The sequence below is a fragment of the Vanacampus margaritifer genome, chromosome 18, assembly GCF_051991255.1.
Source record: "Vanacampus margaritifer isolate UIUO_Vmar chromosome 18, RoL_Vmar_1.0, whole genome shotgun sequence".
Lineage (NCBI taxonomy): Eukaryota > Metazoa > Chordata > Actinopteri > Syngnathiformes > Syngnathidae > Vanacampus > Vanacampus margaritifer.
Window position 1 is genome coordinate 6,542,181 of NC_135449.1, and position 16,990 is coordinate 6,559,170.

At 42.4% G+C, this 16,990-nt stretch overlaps 1 protein-coding gene across 2 annotated transcripts in view; it reads right to left on the reverse strand.

Moving 5' to 3' along the window:
* raraa (retinoic acid receptor, alpha a) overlaps positions 1 to 16,990 on the reverse strand; it is a 177,033-nt gene that overhangs the window by 84,888 nt on the left and 75,155 nt on the right. For both annotated transcript variants that reach the window (XM_077551136.1, XM_077551135.1), the window contains one exon: positions 12,526 to 13,084. In XM_077551136.1, the coding sequence (XP_077407262.1) occupies positions 12,526 to 12,679 (154 nt within the window). In that variant the 5' untranslated portion in view covers positions 12,680 to 13,084. The remainder of the gene's footprint in view (positions 1 to 12,525; positions 13,085 to 16,990) is intronic.

Here is a 16,990-nt window from a genome sequence, read left to right on the forward strand (position 1 = left end):
TCACGGAGTAAGGTCTAAGGTTCGACGCACTCTATGTGTCGGTCGATCATTCTTCTTTCTTTCTCCCTTCAATGATCAGACACGATTGCCTCCCACCCTGACAATCTTGATTATTTATGGTATTTCACACAGAACGCGCATAGTGATCAGGTAAAGATGTTTTTATCTGAAAACTCGGACCCTGGTTTGTAAGCATCAACCTGGCGAAAATGGAACTTTTTTTTTTTTGGTCTCATAACACATATCTGTGTATCATGCAGAAACAACTTTACGTTAGCTCACCCTAGCGTGACCAGACATCTTTATTAAAGCGAGCCGGTTAGCATTTAGCATTAGCTAAAGCAAGTCTCACACACCAGATTGACTAACGATTAAACTTGTTGTGAATAGTTCCTTGTACATTTGATTTTCAGCTGGTCACCCTAGCTTAGCTGTTAGCATCACGTCTCCATACGTACCTATACTCTCTTCTTGCTTATTCGTGTGTCACATGATTAGCTACTCCTCGTGCTCCTTTTGGTGCTAATGATACTTGTAAGAAGTCTAGTTTATTTGAAGAGGATTAGCAATTTACAAGAGCGGATCTGTAGCGCGGCAGGACTGTGTTTTTTCGCCGCGCTAGCTAGCCGGCACCAGCTAGCTAGTAGCTGATGTGAATTCCCCTGGTAGTTCTTAAGCAGTTAGGATTAGTCAGTAAATTTATATCGTAGGCCAAATTGACGCCATCTACTGGATATACCACACATTCCAAACTTTTTATTAAGTACAGAATTGTATTAGTTGTAGAATTTTAGCCAAGTATGTATAAAATAATGCGGTGTTTGGTACTTGTCACTAACTGGTGATACATGATGTTGAATGCCAAGCACGTTTCGACTAAAGTGTCCAAAAGGTTCATGTAAAAAGTCAGATTCAGGTTTAAAAGTCAGCAAGAATTGGAACGGCATCATTTCTTTCAGTCAGCACATGTCTGGAATTTGTGTTTTTTTGCCTGTGTGTGTGTGTGAGAGCTTATCAGTTTAGATTTTATCTCGACAGTGGCTGATCAGTCAACGTTTCAGACCGTGGAATTCCTCGCTCTGACGTCTGTCGACAGTTTAGGTGCAAAAACAACACGAGGATTGCCGGAGTTCTCTTGCTGTGAATGTTGTCACTTTTTTTTCTCCCCCTCCCCCAGCCGTGTACGACTTACTTTTATTCACATAGCTGTTAACGGTTCAAAAGGAAAAAAAAAAATAATGCGTGTAATGTGATGAAACGCGCTACACGCAAACTGTTTTTTATGTTCAAAAAACGGTTTACTCATCACACATTTTGTGTGTGTTTTATTGCGGAGCACATCATTATTATAAAGGGGACATTTGGGTTGTGTGTGTGTGCCGGTGCCAGAAGGCTGCAAGGAAGAACGGGACAGAGCCGCTTTCATGTGCCTCGCAGCACAGATCACAGCGCTCAACAGCTGTTTGCCTCTCATCGTAAATGAATAGAAAAGGGAAGAGGCCACATAGCAAAAAAAAAAAAAAAAAAAAGAAGAAAAAAAGACATCCGTGAAATGAAGGGGAAGAACGAAAAAAGATCAACTGAAAATTAATTACAATGAGAGGAAAAAGGAAAGATTTAATCATAAACTGATGCTGCCCGTCCGCAGGCTTCCGCTGGCATTGTGAACATCCGCTTTTAAGAGCTTCTTTTCTTGAAAGATCATTTTATTGCATGTGGTTTTTGTTTTTTTGTTTTTTAATCTGTCTACTGTAATGTGATTTTGAGAATATTTGTGGTGCAGGCCTCAAAAGTCGAAATTAAAACTCACTGCAAAAATAATTACTTATTTTTTATTTTTTTTTTTTCCTCCAGAAAAAAAAAATACTTATAAATCGGGCTGCACAATATATTGAAAAAAATATCGATATCGCTATATTGGCCCATGCAATATGCATATTGCAAAGACATGCAATAAGTTGCATATGAAATTTTAAGCTTTTATCTGAATTTGACCCGTCAGCCGCTAACTAAAATATGCGCCGCCATCCAATAGTTGAACATTATCGAGAGGTAACTACAATTAATTAACTGAGAATATATTGAGTTTGCTTATTTTGCTGCATGAAAAATTGCTATTTTTTCATTTCTTTAGGTACATGTAAAATATCGCAACGTTATCAATATCGCTATATTCAGTAACTATATCGCATGATTTTCCAATATTGTACAGCCCTACTTATAAATATTTTAGACTATATTAGCATACTTTCCACCTTAGACCACTCCTCCTGGCTGACCGTAATTCATTTCCACTTGTGTCGATTTATCTTCAGAGTTCTGAAATGTATTAATTTGCCTGCTATTTTCCTGTTCAAAGTTGGATTTTCTTTCGCTTTAGCGTGGTTCCAGCCAGATGTCTGGAGAAAGTGGACTCTTATCACCCAAGCGCATTCTGGTGCCAAACGCACTAAACTGCCAATCTTTGGCTAGCTTAGCAATTAGCACGGCTTCTCACTTAGTCAGAAAAAAAACTTGTCAGAAATGTAGCTTATTCGCCGCCACGGAGGTGACAATTTCGGACTTTGGATTGCCGTGTTTAGCTGCAGCAGCCAAAGCTCGTTGCTAGCTAGCAAGCTAGCTAGCTGTTAGCTAGCACCGAGCTGTGCCTCCACCTCTGACTACCCGTGATGGGTGATGCGAATGACCAAGCCCAATGAAGTTTTGCTATTTAATGTCTTTTAATTTCCTTGCAAACGATATAGGATTGCAACAAAACTAATATTTTTCTTTCAATTGGCTGCCCTCCATTGCAATTCATTCATATGTGTTAGATATTATTAACATTTTTAATACTTCATTTCATATATTAACCATTGTTATACATTATTAACATCTTAATTCTTTATATTAACCATGTTGAAAGGTTTTATAGACGTGTAAAGCAAGTAGTGTTGAACTCAGTACAATTTGACCTTAAGCTGGGACATATTGTTTGGTCTAGAAGTTCCTTCTCTGTGGGAAAACACATTTGGTCCTTGAGGACAGAATCTGTTTCGATCACGCACCCCTGACTCTGTTTTCGCCATCGCTCATGGAAAAGTACCCAGAGAGTATGTTTTGTCTACAAATGAAAGAGAGGCGGTCGGTTTTAACTATAAGAAGCCATTTTACACGCGGAAGAGACACATTCGGCGCTCTGAATTCCACCTGTTAAGTGATGAATTGGAGTCTGTTACGATGTCCAGAGATCTCTGTTAGATAAAATCATTTTTGCAAAGGTGTTTTTTCTTACATTAAATCTGTCTTCAAGTTTTGGAACACGCAAAGAGGACAAATAATTTTATTCCTCTTTCAAATGCTTAAACGTGAACACAAAAAGTAAAACAATTCCAAAAATCCGTCACATAAGCCCGCCTGCACGACGATTGCCCTCACCGAGCGCATTACCGCTCATTTCGCGGAGACAAATAAGCGCTAATGCTACATAGCCCAAAGCTGCGAGGTTACGTGTGGCAGCGGGCCCCTTAAGAGCCGGTGCCAAGAAAAAGCTGGTGGCCCCATAAGCTGCGGCCCAGCCGAGCTCTTTTCGCACTTTTTGCACAACACAGCCCGCCATTGTGCCGGCGCTGAAAAAAAAACAAAAAAAAAAAAAAAACGCATTAGCTGCTGAGAAAAGGGCTTTCCCTCTGAAACCCCCTCGGACAACAAGCAAAGCTCCGCTTGATAATTCAATCACTCCATGACACCGCTCGGATCTCCCCCCCCCCCCCCCTTCCTTGATCGTCTCCTCCATTAGGTAACTGCTCTATATTGTGATATATGCCGTCATTCCCGACGCTTATCAAAGGACAATAGATGAACGGCGCCTAAGAGAGCGCCGTTGACATTTGAATGTATGCGGGCGCGGGTGAATTATGACACGGCTCGATTGGTGTCGCGTAAAGGGCGTTAGCAGATAGCGATATATATATATATTTGTGTGCGGAAGGGGAGATAAAAGGAAGGAGAAGGAGGTCAGCGTGAGAGCGGGTTGAGCGAAAGGATACACGCTGAAGGAGAGAGAGAGAGAGATGAGGAAAAAAAAAAAAAAAGAGGAGTTGTTATCGCGTTACCCTTGTCTTGACTTCCTCGCGGGGCCTTTGAAGAGAAGAGAGAGAATAAAAAAAGATACTCTCGCCGGCACATCAGAAAGAGATTTAGATGATGCCAGTGTTTACCCAACTGAGCGCCGCGCGGCCGCTGGCGGCAGCCTGATGCTTTTCAACTAGTCGCGGGCCGACCGCAGCTTAGTTTGCGCCTCATGTATGGATTTTACACTCGGTGGTGTGAATGTTGGCCATAGATAGCGTGTATTCCTTTTTTTTTTTTTTCTGGAGCGCTCAGTATTGTTCATTCGGTAATTTTACCGATTTGACATGTCATCATCATTGCGCTCCTTTTTTTTTTTTTTTTTTTTTTTGTATGTGGGTGATTATGTGTGTGTGCGTGTGATAGCATGTATTCCTAATAGAGCGCGCCATGTGGCTCGGGCAAAGGGAATGAAGCCGTCCGCCGGATTATGGATGGACAGCTCGGAAAAGCGGGGGCCTGCGATTTGCATAAAAAAAAAAAAAAAAAGCGGCGAAAGAAAGAGATGGAGAGAGGAAGGGAAACAAGGAGAAGGGGGCTTAGAGAGCGGACCACACTTGCCAAGCCAGTCGGGGGATAAATCCCGCGGTTAGGATCAAGTATTCCGGGCAGCCATTTGGCCCCGGGTTCCCTCAAAGCAAATGGAAAATAACAGGCTGTGAGTAAATAGGTGGCCGGGTAATGATAGCTCTGTCAAGTTCTAAAGTGGAGAAAGGAAAGAGTGTGGAGAGAAGGAGGATAATCGGGAATGAAAGAGGAAAAGTGTGGGCGAAGGCAAAGCGCGGTAGGGGAGGTCGGATGACAAATAAGACAAAAAGCGCTAACGGGAAGGTTCGGGGTGGAATTAGGGGGAGGGGGGGGGGGAGGTCTCGCACCAACGAGAGGCCAAAAGGGAGAGCGGGAGGACACCATTTCTTGTGGAAGCCTTTTTTGGGATAAGCTCACTGACGTTTTTGGGCAAGATGCGCACGTGTGCGTGTGCGCGTGCCTCAGGCTCCAACTTCCGTCGGCGCTCTTGAGATCGACATCTGGGTCTCAATTCCGCTTCTCAACTCACACATTGCAAAAAATCTGCCCCCCCAAAAAAAAAGGGCTGATTTTTTTTCTCATTTTTTTGGGAGTTTATAAGGATTTTTATACATATATTTTAAATCACATTCTCCCTCTCTCTTTAATAGATGAACCGCACCTGTGTGTTTTCTATCTATTCAAACCGCCGGTAACGACGCCCATCCGTGAGCAGCGAATGAGGAGCGCACGTGCGCAAGATTATCATTGTCGGCTCCAGACAGCGCGTTTAATCCATTCTCACCACTTAGCCGAGTCGAACGAGTTGAATTTACGAGCCTGACAATCCTTTTATTGTTGGCGCAGTAATATATGGTCGATTTCACTTGCTTTTCCATGCGTTGAACCCTCACATTTTCTCTCACTTGCCGCTCCTACAAGACGTTTTTATTCATTACCACAATATATGAGGGAAAAGTCACCAAAGAACACAAGAGGTGATGAGTCATGGGCTTCTAAGTAAGATTACTAGTTTCCTGTTTCATGTTAATTTTGAGTTAAATTAAAGTTCCTTTAACACCACTCTTTTTTCTTTTTTTTCTTTTTTACTTGGATAGCCTGTCCTGGGGGGAATTCTAGTCGCAACGCAGCAGACCCGTCCACGTTAAAATTGACCAGCAATAAATTGAATAATAATCAATATATATAAGTTGTATTTTACAATTTGAAAAATTTCACAAGTTACTTCATGTTAAAGATTAGATAGGTCTGAATTTGAAAAGGAAAATGCACTGAGCTGTCACCAACGCCTTACAAATGCAATTATGCCATCTAGTGGCAGAAAGATGACCTCAACACTAATCAATATCACACTCGTTTTTAGTTTTTAATTTTAACTCAATTTTATTAATTACTATGAAATTACTGTATCAATAACTTGAATATACTATATATATATATATATATATATATATATATATATATATGTATAAACCAAACCAAATTGAATCTTTCCACTTTGAAATATATTGAAATATGTAACGAATTATCCTTTTACAGTACTAATACTAGCCTACACTGGCGCAATGTTGCAACATATCAATCAACGGAAATTAATTTATTTTTATTATTTATTAATAATTTCTTTATTCTCCAGGATCCTCCACGGTACCCTGGCCAACAGCAGTACCCAGGATGTGTTTTTTTTTTTCTATGGTCACATTTGAAATCCATTCCAATTTTGTTGTACTAGCCTGGCGCTAGCTAGCGCTAAGCTAGTTCGTCTCTCAAGTCCAGCGTCAAAAATCCCTTTTGTGTGTTGTATTTTCAATCATTTGTTTTGATTTTTATCTTGATTTTACTGCCGCAATGATGCAACATATCAATCGACGGAAATTAATTTATTTTTATTATTTATTAATAATTTCTTTATTCTCCAGGATCCTCCACGGTACCCTGGCCAACAGCAGTACCCAGGATGTGTTTTTTTTTTTTCTATGGTCACATTTGAAATCCATTCCGATTTTGTTGTACTAGCCTGGCGCTAGCTAGCGCTAAGCTAGTTCGTCTCTCAAGTCCAGCGTCAAAAATCCCTTTTGTGTGTTGTATTTTTAATCAATTGTTTTGATTTTTATCGACGCTAGTGGGTCAAAATATTGCTTCAAAAGAACTCGGTCCCCTGACTGCTGGTGTCACTTCATTTTTCAAAGTTCCAATAATGCTCCAGTTAGCTAACAAGCTCAATAGGTGAGATGTGTTTGGCACGTTGTTTTTAATAATCTCCCATCCTGGCTATCGGACATATTGGCAGCCTTCGAATGGCTTTCCAATAACGACATGCGCCTCCTCCAGTGGAGTCCTTCTCAAAGAATCGGCTACCTTGTCACATGCTAACAAAGTGCTTAGGTCAATGACATAAGACAGCGTTTGTGTACACACATATTTGGACCGCCGCCAACGGAGTGTTCCTCGCCGTCATTATATCCCAATCAGAGGAGGCATTGTGAACGCGAGTGTTTGTATATTTTCGCCACCCACGGAGCGCGCTCGCATGTCCCCCACTTGATTCGTGCGGACCACCGGGGCAGAGAGGAACCACCTGTCCGTCCAGGAAGCAGCGCACACACGCTCTAGCCAAGATTAGCATATCCATATTTACTCACGGCTGGCGCATTCCTCTGCGGCTTTCTTAATGGCTTCACTTCCTTATGGTCTGAAAATACTTTCATTTTCCTCCACCTGGCCCAAAAAAGCACATTTATAAATGTGATTTGTCCCTTTTAATAGCTTTGGGGGGGGGGGGGGGGGAAGACGGTTTGTGTGCTTTAGCGGTTATAGGAAACGCTCGAGTGGCAAGCAATTACAGACGAGCGCGGCCTGTCGGGAGAAGCCAATTAGTCCGGCGTGGCAGCAGGCGCGCGCTTTATGATCCCTCAAAACACCGCGCTAATCTAAAAGCGCGGTGACAGACAACGGAAGGCACTAATGATAAGAACGGGGATCAATAGCCAGGTTGGGTTATTGCCTGCCGGCTCGGTTTTCATCAGGGCGAGCGTCTCGGAAAGGTTTTTTTAATTGAAAACACCCGTGAACGTTTGCGCCGATGCTGTGTAATGAGACATTTGATTGGCTGCGTAATAATATTTGTTGAAGTTCGATACGAGCGTGAGGGGGGGTGGGGGGGGGGGGGGGGGCTCCATGTTGATGATGAGCAATAAAGCTCCGGGGCAATAAATGTGATATCAATACCTGTAACCCAAGCTGATGACGACTGGGATAATGCGAAGGCATAAGCGAGGACGCTGGAGGTGCGGAGATGCTGAGAAATGGCAACAAGGGGCGAGTGGCCAAAAGCCTCTATTAAAACCCTTCCGCTCTGCTGGTTCCAAATAACGGCTCTATTGTGTTTGGCGGAGGCGGGTTGAGTCACAGAAGAGAGAGTGAATGACAATGGGATGAAAGATGACGATTGAGTGCAGAAGAAACAAACATGATCACATGAACATTTACATTGAGGCCATTTTCACTGAAGCAACCCCCTTCGCTCCCAGCTGTTTTTTTTATTTATTTTTTTACCCCTCATGGTCGTAGAAAATCTGTTGTTCAGCTTTTAAAAACTCCAATGCAACTTTTTTCCCAAGCACAGAATGTGTTTTTCCAAAGGTCTTAGAGCCACCAGTGATACAATAAATAAAACGGTGAGCTGAGTCAGCACTGAGGTACCCCATGGGGGTGACATCTCTACGATCTACTGTAGTATCTGTGGCTTTTGAGAATGTATGATCCCATAAGGCGGGGCTTGGCCTGGTGAGTGACGTGGGTGTCAACTAGAGGTGCAACGATTAATCGAATAATTGACAACTGATTTATCGCTTAGAGATCTTGTTTAATTTAAAATTGCTGAAATCCTCATGATTTGATTTCTGTAGTCCTTAACTCATTCACTCCCAGCCATTTTCACGGAAGCAACCCCCTTCGCTCCCGGCTGTTTTACTGGATTTTGACTGATTTTGCAAGGCCCACAGAATATTGTGTTAGCGCATACAGAAGGCTTTGCTGCAGCATCTCGGCTGAGGGAATTGTAGTTATTATAAAAAACGACCAGCAGGTGGCAGCAGAGTATAAGAGATCAACCAGGGCCATGTTGCAACAAGCTCTTTTCCTCAGTGGTTTGTGAATACTGTAATGACGAACCCAAGCTATATTGTAATGCTTTATTGCTGCAAAACGGAAAACAGATAGAAATATACTTTTTTTTTTCCTGATGAAAGAAGAGACTCTAATCTTTCTTTTGGTAAAATTCTGATCCAAGCTGTTTTTTCAGCCTTGGCGGAGGTCAACTTGTTTATATGCACTCCCTATGCCTCACTGTGTAAGTCCAAGGGGGTCCGTTCGAAAACACGGGGGCCAAGCTAAAGATCGTCTGATGGGTCGCTTACAAGAATCGAGGCTGTTGTTAACTTGTTAACATCTTGACACCAGTCGAGGGGAACAAGGAAGCGGCGACGGTGCGCTCCACTGAATTCCAAAGAAAATGCTGTCCGCTCCGTCTCCACTTTGAGGGGGAAGCAAATGGAACTGTGACAAAATGCCAATCACTTGAGTCATGGCAACCGAATAAACAACGGCGCGTGTACGCAGCATTTCCACAAGTGAAGGACAAGTCGGGGGAAAAAAACACATCTGAGAAGAACCTCCGCCAAGGCCGAGCAAATTGTACACTTTTATGCGGTATTCTATGCTACATAAGACTTCACCGAGAAAATCAAGACACTTTTTAATTAAAAACAGATATGTATATCTGTGGAGGATCACAATGTGTCCCCTCAATTGTTGATGATATTATATATTATATATATATACATATATATATATATAACTAATTCACTCCCAGCCATTTTCACTGAAGCAACCCCCTTCACTCCCGGTTGTTTTACTGGATTTTGACAGATTTGGCAAGGCCCACAGAATATTGTGTTCTATTGCTATAAAAACATGGAACCTATCAAAAGTAAGATTCAAGTCTCCTTTTCATCAGAAAAAAAAAAGTATATTTCTATCTGTTTTCGTTTTGCAGCTATTAGCATTAGATTATAGTTAAATGTCCTCATTATTCACACAGCTGTTGAAAACACTGGCAAAAAGAGCTTGCTGCAACATGGCCCTGGCTGATCTCTTATACTCTGCTGCCACCTGCTGGCCAATTTTTTGTTGTTGTAATAACTACCATTGCTTTAAGCGATCTCTTCAGGTCAGAAGCTGCATCAAAGCCTTGTGTGTGCTCTAGCATAAAAAAAAAATGTGAACGATTTGAATAGGAAATGAATATGAAATAGACAGAAAGAAAGACGGACAGATTAACGGATGGATTGACCGACAGGTTAAAATCAGCAGTGATAAGATATAAAAAAAAATATATATATGTTTATTTATATATATATAAGCAAACGATAACTGTGGCTCAAAAAAATAAATAAATAAAAAAATAAAAAATATATATATATATACAGTATATATATTACCAAAAAGACACGTCTGACAGACGCCCATTAAGAATGTGTTCAAATTCATTAGCTTCGTTCTTGAGCCCGCGCTGCATCCTCTCTCCAAACTTTTCTCCATTAATTACTTAAGTAGATTTAAGTAAGCGTGCTAGCAAACAAAACAAAAATAACCTTCTTGGCTAAAGGTACCAAGCCGATTTCAAAGCTGAAACAAAAACAAAGCAAAAGTCTCTGTGAGATGAAGCGTCACAATCTAACAGCGCACAAACACACGTCGGCCGGGAACGAGTGCGCACGCAAACATTCCGCCTTGAACCCCATCCAGGTCCGGCGCTCAGCTTTCCCTGCCTCCAATCCAAATCCCTCTCGCTGCAACTTCCAAGCAAAAGACCGGCCCTCGGAACGCTTGTCTCGCTTTCGTCACTTGTCGGCACTGGATTAGGTTGGAGGGGGGCTTAGCTGGGCCGTTTCCGTGTCAAAATATGGGAGACCAACTGGGGGGGGGGGGGGGGGGGGGGGGGGTTGACTGTCACGTGTGTGACATGACTTGCAGAAAAATGCTAGTGAAAGCGGCCGGCATTATGTTTGAGCTTAATAGTGTGTTTGCATGTGTGTGTATGCGAGGAAACGGTGGTGTCCCGAGCTCTCTGGTGTTTACTGACAGGAAATGTTTGTCCAGGCATAAGGGAGGGGAAACTCGCCGCCTCGTATCGCAAACACTGGGAAAGTGGCCCGGCGCGCACACATTCGCACAAACGCAAGCGCGTGAAAAAAAGGGGAATCTGACGGAAGCGCCAGTCTTTGTGAGAGAGGCGTGGCATTTGCTGCATTCCAACAAACTGGGAAGTCGGAAATTTCCCACCTCTGAGGAGGAAAAGTGGACCATCGGGATGCCAGTCAAAGTTCGAAGAGTTCGAAGATGTTGTGAACGGTAGCAAAAATAACCAATCCATACCAAAACATTGGTCATACCAACATTTAAAAAAAAAATTTCAATAGCGAGCCTAGCCCAGCTAATATAAGGCAACCTTGGACTGGTCAACGGCCAATCACAGGGCAGATATCATCCAGCCAATCAGATCTGTGTAAAGTCTAGTTTAATCACTAATTTAATACCACTGTCATTGATAAAAAAAAAATAATAATAAAAAAAAGTTTTTCCAAAGGTCTTAGAGCCACCAGTGATACAATGAATAAAACAGTGAGCTGAGTCAGCACTGAGTGAACTCATTCACTCCCAGCCATTTTCACTGAAGCAACCCCCTTTGCTCCCGGGCTGCTTTACTGGATTTTGATTTGATTTTGCAAGGCCCACAGAATATTGTGTGCATCGCGGCTGCAGAAAACGGTTGAGGAAATAGTAGTTATTACAAAAAACGGCCAGCAGGTGGCAGCAGAATATAAGAGATCAACCAGGGCCATGTTGCAACAAGCTCTTTTCCTTAGTGTTTTGAACAGGTTTGTGAATACTGCAATGATGAAACCAAGCTCTATTGTAATGCAAAACGGAAAACAGATAGAAATATCTTTTTTTTCCTGATGAAAGAAGAGACTCTAATCTTTCTTTTGGTAGGTTCCACGTTTTTATAGCAATAGAACACAATATTTTATGGGCCTTGCAAAAGCAGTCAAAATCCAGTAATGCAGCTGGGAGCGAAGGGGGTTGCTTCCATGAAAATGTGAACGAGTTAATAATGTGAGAAAAAGACGGGCAACATTTGGACAGGCCAATCGCATCAATTTGTGAAAAATATGAAGTGGGCAAATTTTGAGACATACAAAATGTCTAAAATTCTTGCCTAACTCATAATTTCTTGATGTTGTTTGAGTCAGGAAGAAAGGAGAACATGCAAACTCCACAAAGAATGGCTAGTTCCAACATTCCAATCGGCAACCACAGAATGTGAGGAAGAATTGCTCAAAGAAAGTTTGTCATAGGAATACATTTTCCCCAAAATCCTTATTGCTTTTGTTTTGATCATCTTAAAAATTATATTTGCAGCAACACGGGAAAAAAAAATAAGACAAAACAGCTCTCAACGACTGCAGTGACATTTCCTTTTGAAAAAAACTTTCTCACCTACTTAGACGAGAAACTTTAGCGCGACACTTCTCCGGCTTGTGATTGATTGCAAAAACAAAAAAAAAAAGGAGTTTGCAACAATGATCGTATGTGAGAGGTTTATTCCGGGAGCGCTTGCCAATTTTGGTCGTCTCTGGCTGTCCTGCCTGATGTTTTTATTTGTGTGTTCTGTGTGTGGGCTCATAAATTAAGGACAGCGCTGGAGGCGAGAGCGTGGGCGTATATATTTGCGGCTGTTTACCAACACACGCCTGTCAGGCGGAAGTGAGGGAAGCGTCACACGCGCGTCACACGTGAAAAGGCGACTCAAGTTTGACTTACTGGCTGGTGAGGGCGTGCTGTAGCCGCTGAGAGGAAGTCCCGGCAGGGCCGGCGGCGACAGACTCCCCAACATGTGGGGGAAGAAGTAGGAGTAGTTGGGCATTGGGAAGCCGTTGAGGTGCGGGCCCGGCATCGGGTTGCCCTTCCCAGCCATGACGTGGAAGAAAACCCCTCTGGTTTGTAACAGAGCCAAAAGTCAGTCAGTGTCGTTTACTGGTTGGATTTAATCTCCCATGGGAATGCTGGATTAGCGCATAATCCAACCGAGTGTCCAGCGTAGGTCGCAAACTAGTCGGCCGATTGGTTAAAATCCAGTTGAGGGCTCAGTTAGTGAGGAAATAATGTTGAAATATTTTTTTTTTTCTAAAAAAGCGCTCCAGGGTGTTTTATCATTCCTTATCTTCAAATCCAACGGATTGATAGTGATGTTAGTGGTTGCACGCTTCCTCTACAGAGTTCCTTTTTGGCTCAGATCACATGATGCCACCATGCTCTCCCGGGATGGGCCTCCGCCTCCGCCGCCGCCGCCGCCGCCTCCTCCTCCTCCTCCTCGCAGCCTCTGTCGAGAGAAATAGAACAAAAAAGGCATCATTCAGTGCTGGGATTGTTTCGGCTTTTAGTCGGCGAGCTGGAGCTAAACAGCGCTTTTGTTTTGACGCTAATTAATGGTAATGTCTCGTCTGAAACCTTACGAAAACAACCCATCTGCCTTAATTACCTAATGGGGTGTTAAAACTGTGAGGAGAGCGGTGGGCGCGTGATGTTCCCGCACAGCTTTTGCGCGCTGCTCATTAACAGTGACAGGCTGCAAAATAGCGCGGGAGACGAGCGAAAAACACACAAACGCCAGCGCAAAAGGAAAAAAAACGTGGCTAATTACGCCAGAGGTGAGACCCAAGGTGCCACTCTGGGACCACCAGAGATTTGTTGCTGCAGAGTTTACTTCCAAAACAAAGGCAGAGAGTTGTTATCGGCGCAGGGAGAACGTTATCAAGAGGTACGCCGGCATAAACAAGATTAAGAGAGTAGCATGGCTTCAAAACAGCTTGTCACAACACAAGCGCAGTTTATTCTTTCTCGTAATGAGCCATTTACAAGTCGGAAAAAGAGGGGAGAAAAAAAAAAACAGGGGGAATGTGTCTTTGCATGAACGTTGTTGCCCAGGAATGCGATGCTCGAACATGAATCACACCAGGACATCACGGATGAACTCTTGGAAAGGGAGAGGGGTCAAGGTAGACTTGTTGCCACTTGTTTCGGGTGCGTAAAGCACGGTTGATGTGACAGCTGAGAGGCGTGTACGGCGAGCAACCGCATACAGACGGGAGACGAGCTGATAGGAAGCATCAGTCACTTGGACACTCGCCCCTTAGCGATGGTTAAGGCTAGGGCCCCACCGTGGGCCGGCATGGGCCCTATTGCCTATGAGTAGAGGGTGTCAACTGTAAATATATATTTAAAAAAATACAATAAAAAAATTGCCCAGTATGCATTGTGTGCTGCACTAAACAATTTTTTAATTCAAGATTTGCATTGTTTTCAACAAATTCCATTACATATATTTTGTTATGACTGTGTTTTGGGTTGGGTCATGGTGTTGTTATGGTCCTGCATTTGTCCCTTGTGGTGATTATAATGATGTTGTCAGTTGCTATGCAGTTGGTATGTCCCTTGTGATGATGATACTGTCAGTTGCTATGGCCGTTGTGATGATGATATTGTCAGTTGCTATTGCCCTTGTGATGATGATGATGATGATGATGATGTTGTCAGTTTCTATGGTTGTTGTGATGATATTGGAATGGAATGTTTTTTTGTTTTTTGGGCTATATGACAAAGCGCTTTACATAGCCTCACATATTGCCAGTTGCCATGCAGTTGCTATGTCCCTTGTGATGATACTGTCGGTTGCTATGCAGTTGCCATGCCCCCTGTGATTATGATATTGGCAGTTGCTATGCGGTTGCTACATCCTTTGTGATTACAATGTTGTCAGTTGCTATGTCCCTTGCGATGATATTGTCAGTTGCTATGTAGTTGCTATGTTCCTTGTGACATAATATTGTCAGTAACTATGACCCTTGTGATGATTTTGTCAATTGCTAATTACTATGTGCTAATTGCTTGTGATGATGATATTGTCAGTTGCTATGTCCTTTGTGATGATGATATTGGCACTTACTATTTCCCTTGTGATGATATTGCCAGTCGCTATGTCTCTTGTGATGATATTGTGAGTTGTTGTTTCCCTGTGATTTCGATATTGTCAGTTGCTATGTCCCTTGTGATGATCTTATTGGCAATTGCTATGGTCCTGTATTTGTGATTTGTTATTATGAGCCAATTTATCGTATTGAAAATAGCTGAAACACAAATCTATAAATCAATTAAGGCTCTTGAAAGCGCAAATATCTGATAAGTTTGTTAAAACTCTGCCTCTTCCGTCACTCTGTGGGAGCCGTGCAGTATTTTGTCACCTCAAGATTGAAAGTATTTTTTTAACTTTTTTTTTTTTTTAGACAATATCTTCAGGTTAGGTTGATGGAGACTTTATGAAAATGATCACAGTTGTTTGCTTTTGTGAGACATAAAAGGCTTTTTGTCTGGTTCGTAGAAAACGGAAGGGTGGATGAAAGGTCCATGATTTTGTGCGTCAAGCACATTTCTAGCTGCGACATACATTGCCATTCTTCCAACAAGAGTGATGTGTCTGTGTCCAGCTCTAATAAGTCTCTTAATCAAACTGAAAGCTGACTTTATGAGCTCGGCCCTTCCACTCACTGACTTATTTTTATTGATTGTTGTGCTAGAGTACTCTTGTCACTTTGTCATTGTGGGGTGGCGTGCGCTCCGGTTAGGCCAAAGGCTGAGCTTGTATTAGGCTGAAAGCTTAAACAGCATTTTTTTTTATAACCCATGGGAGTTATTAATAGTAGTATTTGCTTTTAAAGCCCCCCCCCCCCCCCACTCGTCTGCTGAATAGCCTGCTATTAAATCAAAAGTGAGCTGAGTTATGAAACACATATACTAACAAATGCCTGTAAGGTATTGCATTACAACCATCAATATTTGAAAATATCGCCTGCACGTTAGTGGGATCATACAAAATGCATTAGAATTGTCAGCAGCCTGCAAGTGATGTAATGCCATCTATATTTCCATGTAACAGCCAGCGGGCTGTATAGATGCTTGCTCCAGTCTTAATACAAGGAGCAACCTCTTACTGGGTCAATGGGAGAACTCACCGGCAGCAAATGGGCTACTTTCTTCACCATTATCATTACGGCGTCTTGTGCGGCCGCCATTCGAGGCTGCTGTGACTGATATTCAGCATCGCACATCACCGCGCTTTGTTGTGGCGGGCGAACGACTCTTCATAAGCGACGCCGCAGTAAATAAATGGGGCGGGAGATCTTGACAACCAAACTCTTCATTTTAAGCTTTTAATGATGAGGGTTTTTTTTCATAGTGGACTAATAGTTATTATGTCAGAATTGCTGAATGAGTGATCAAATTCATAATTGTTGTTGAGTGAATGATTTGTATGGTTTAAACTGCTTTTTTTTTTTTTTTTACACCTGCGAAAGTTAACTCTTTTGACTGCCAGACGTTTTCATAAAAGGGATGCCGTGGGGGCCAGCCGATTTAAGCATTTTTGACTGATCTTTCAAGGTCCACAGAAAATTATGTGTTTGGACTATGGAAACACACATACTACCAAATGAAAGATTGGACTCTCATCTTTCATCAGAAAAAAAAGTTTGTTTCTACCTTATTCCGTTTTTCAGTAATCAACAATAGAAAATGGTTAGTTTCACCTCTGTTTTGAAAAAAACGTCTTTTAACGTCTTTGGCACTCCTCCAAAGGATTTTACTAAACGTTATATAACGTTTTTGGCAGTCAAAGAGTTAAGAAATATAACATTTGGAATTAGTCCCATCTAGTGGTGAACTAAAAGAACGCATGTTCAAAGTGCGCACTACGGTGCCTCAGAGAGACCAAACTTCACAGTCCTACCACCAATTACTACATAAACAAAGTTTGTCTCATTCAGGTAGCAGAAAGATGGTCTGCGAAACATGTCAGCCTTGCAATATAATAATCTATTCTGTACACCTCCAATAGTCTAAACATGGTACTCTGTTTCATATTGCGTTTGCAGAATATTAATTAAGCGGCAAAATCCACCCGTTTTTATCCATCTCAGTGGGGCGGCCATTTTGCTACTTGCTGTTGACTTCAAATGACATTGCACCCGGCCTTAAACTAACCGTTTAGTATAGTAGTCTGCTCGCGAGGTGGGAGGAGCAAGATGGCCGCCCTGCGACTTCAACGGCTTACAAGGGCTATCCAATCATACATTCATGTTGTTACCCGAACAACTGTGATGTTAATTTCGGTCAACAGCAGAAGGCGGTATAATGTCAAAATGGCCGCCAATTGAGATGGGCAAAAAAACAGACG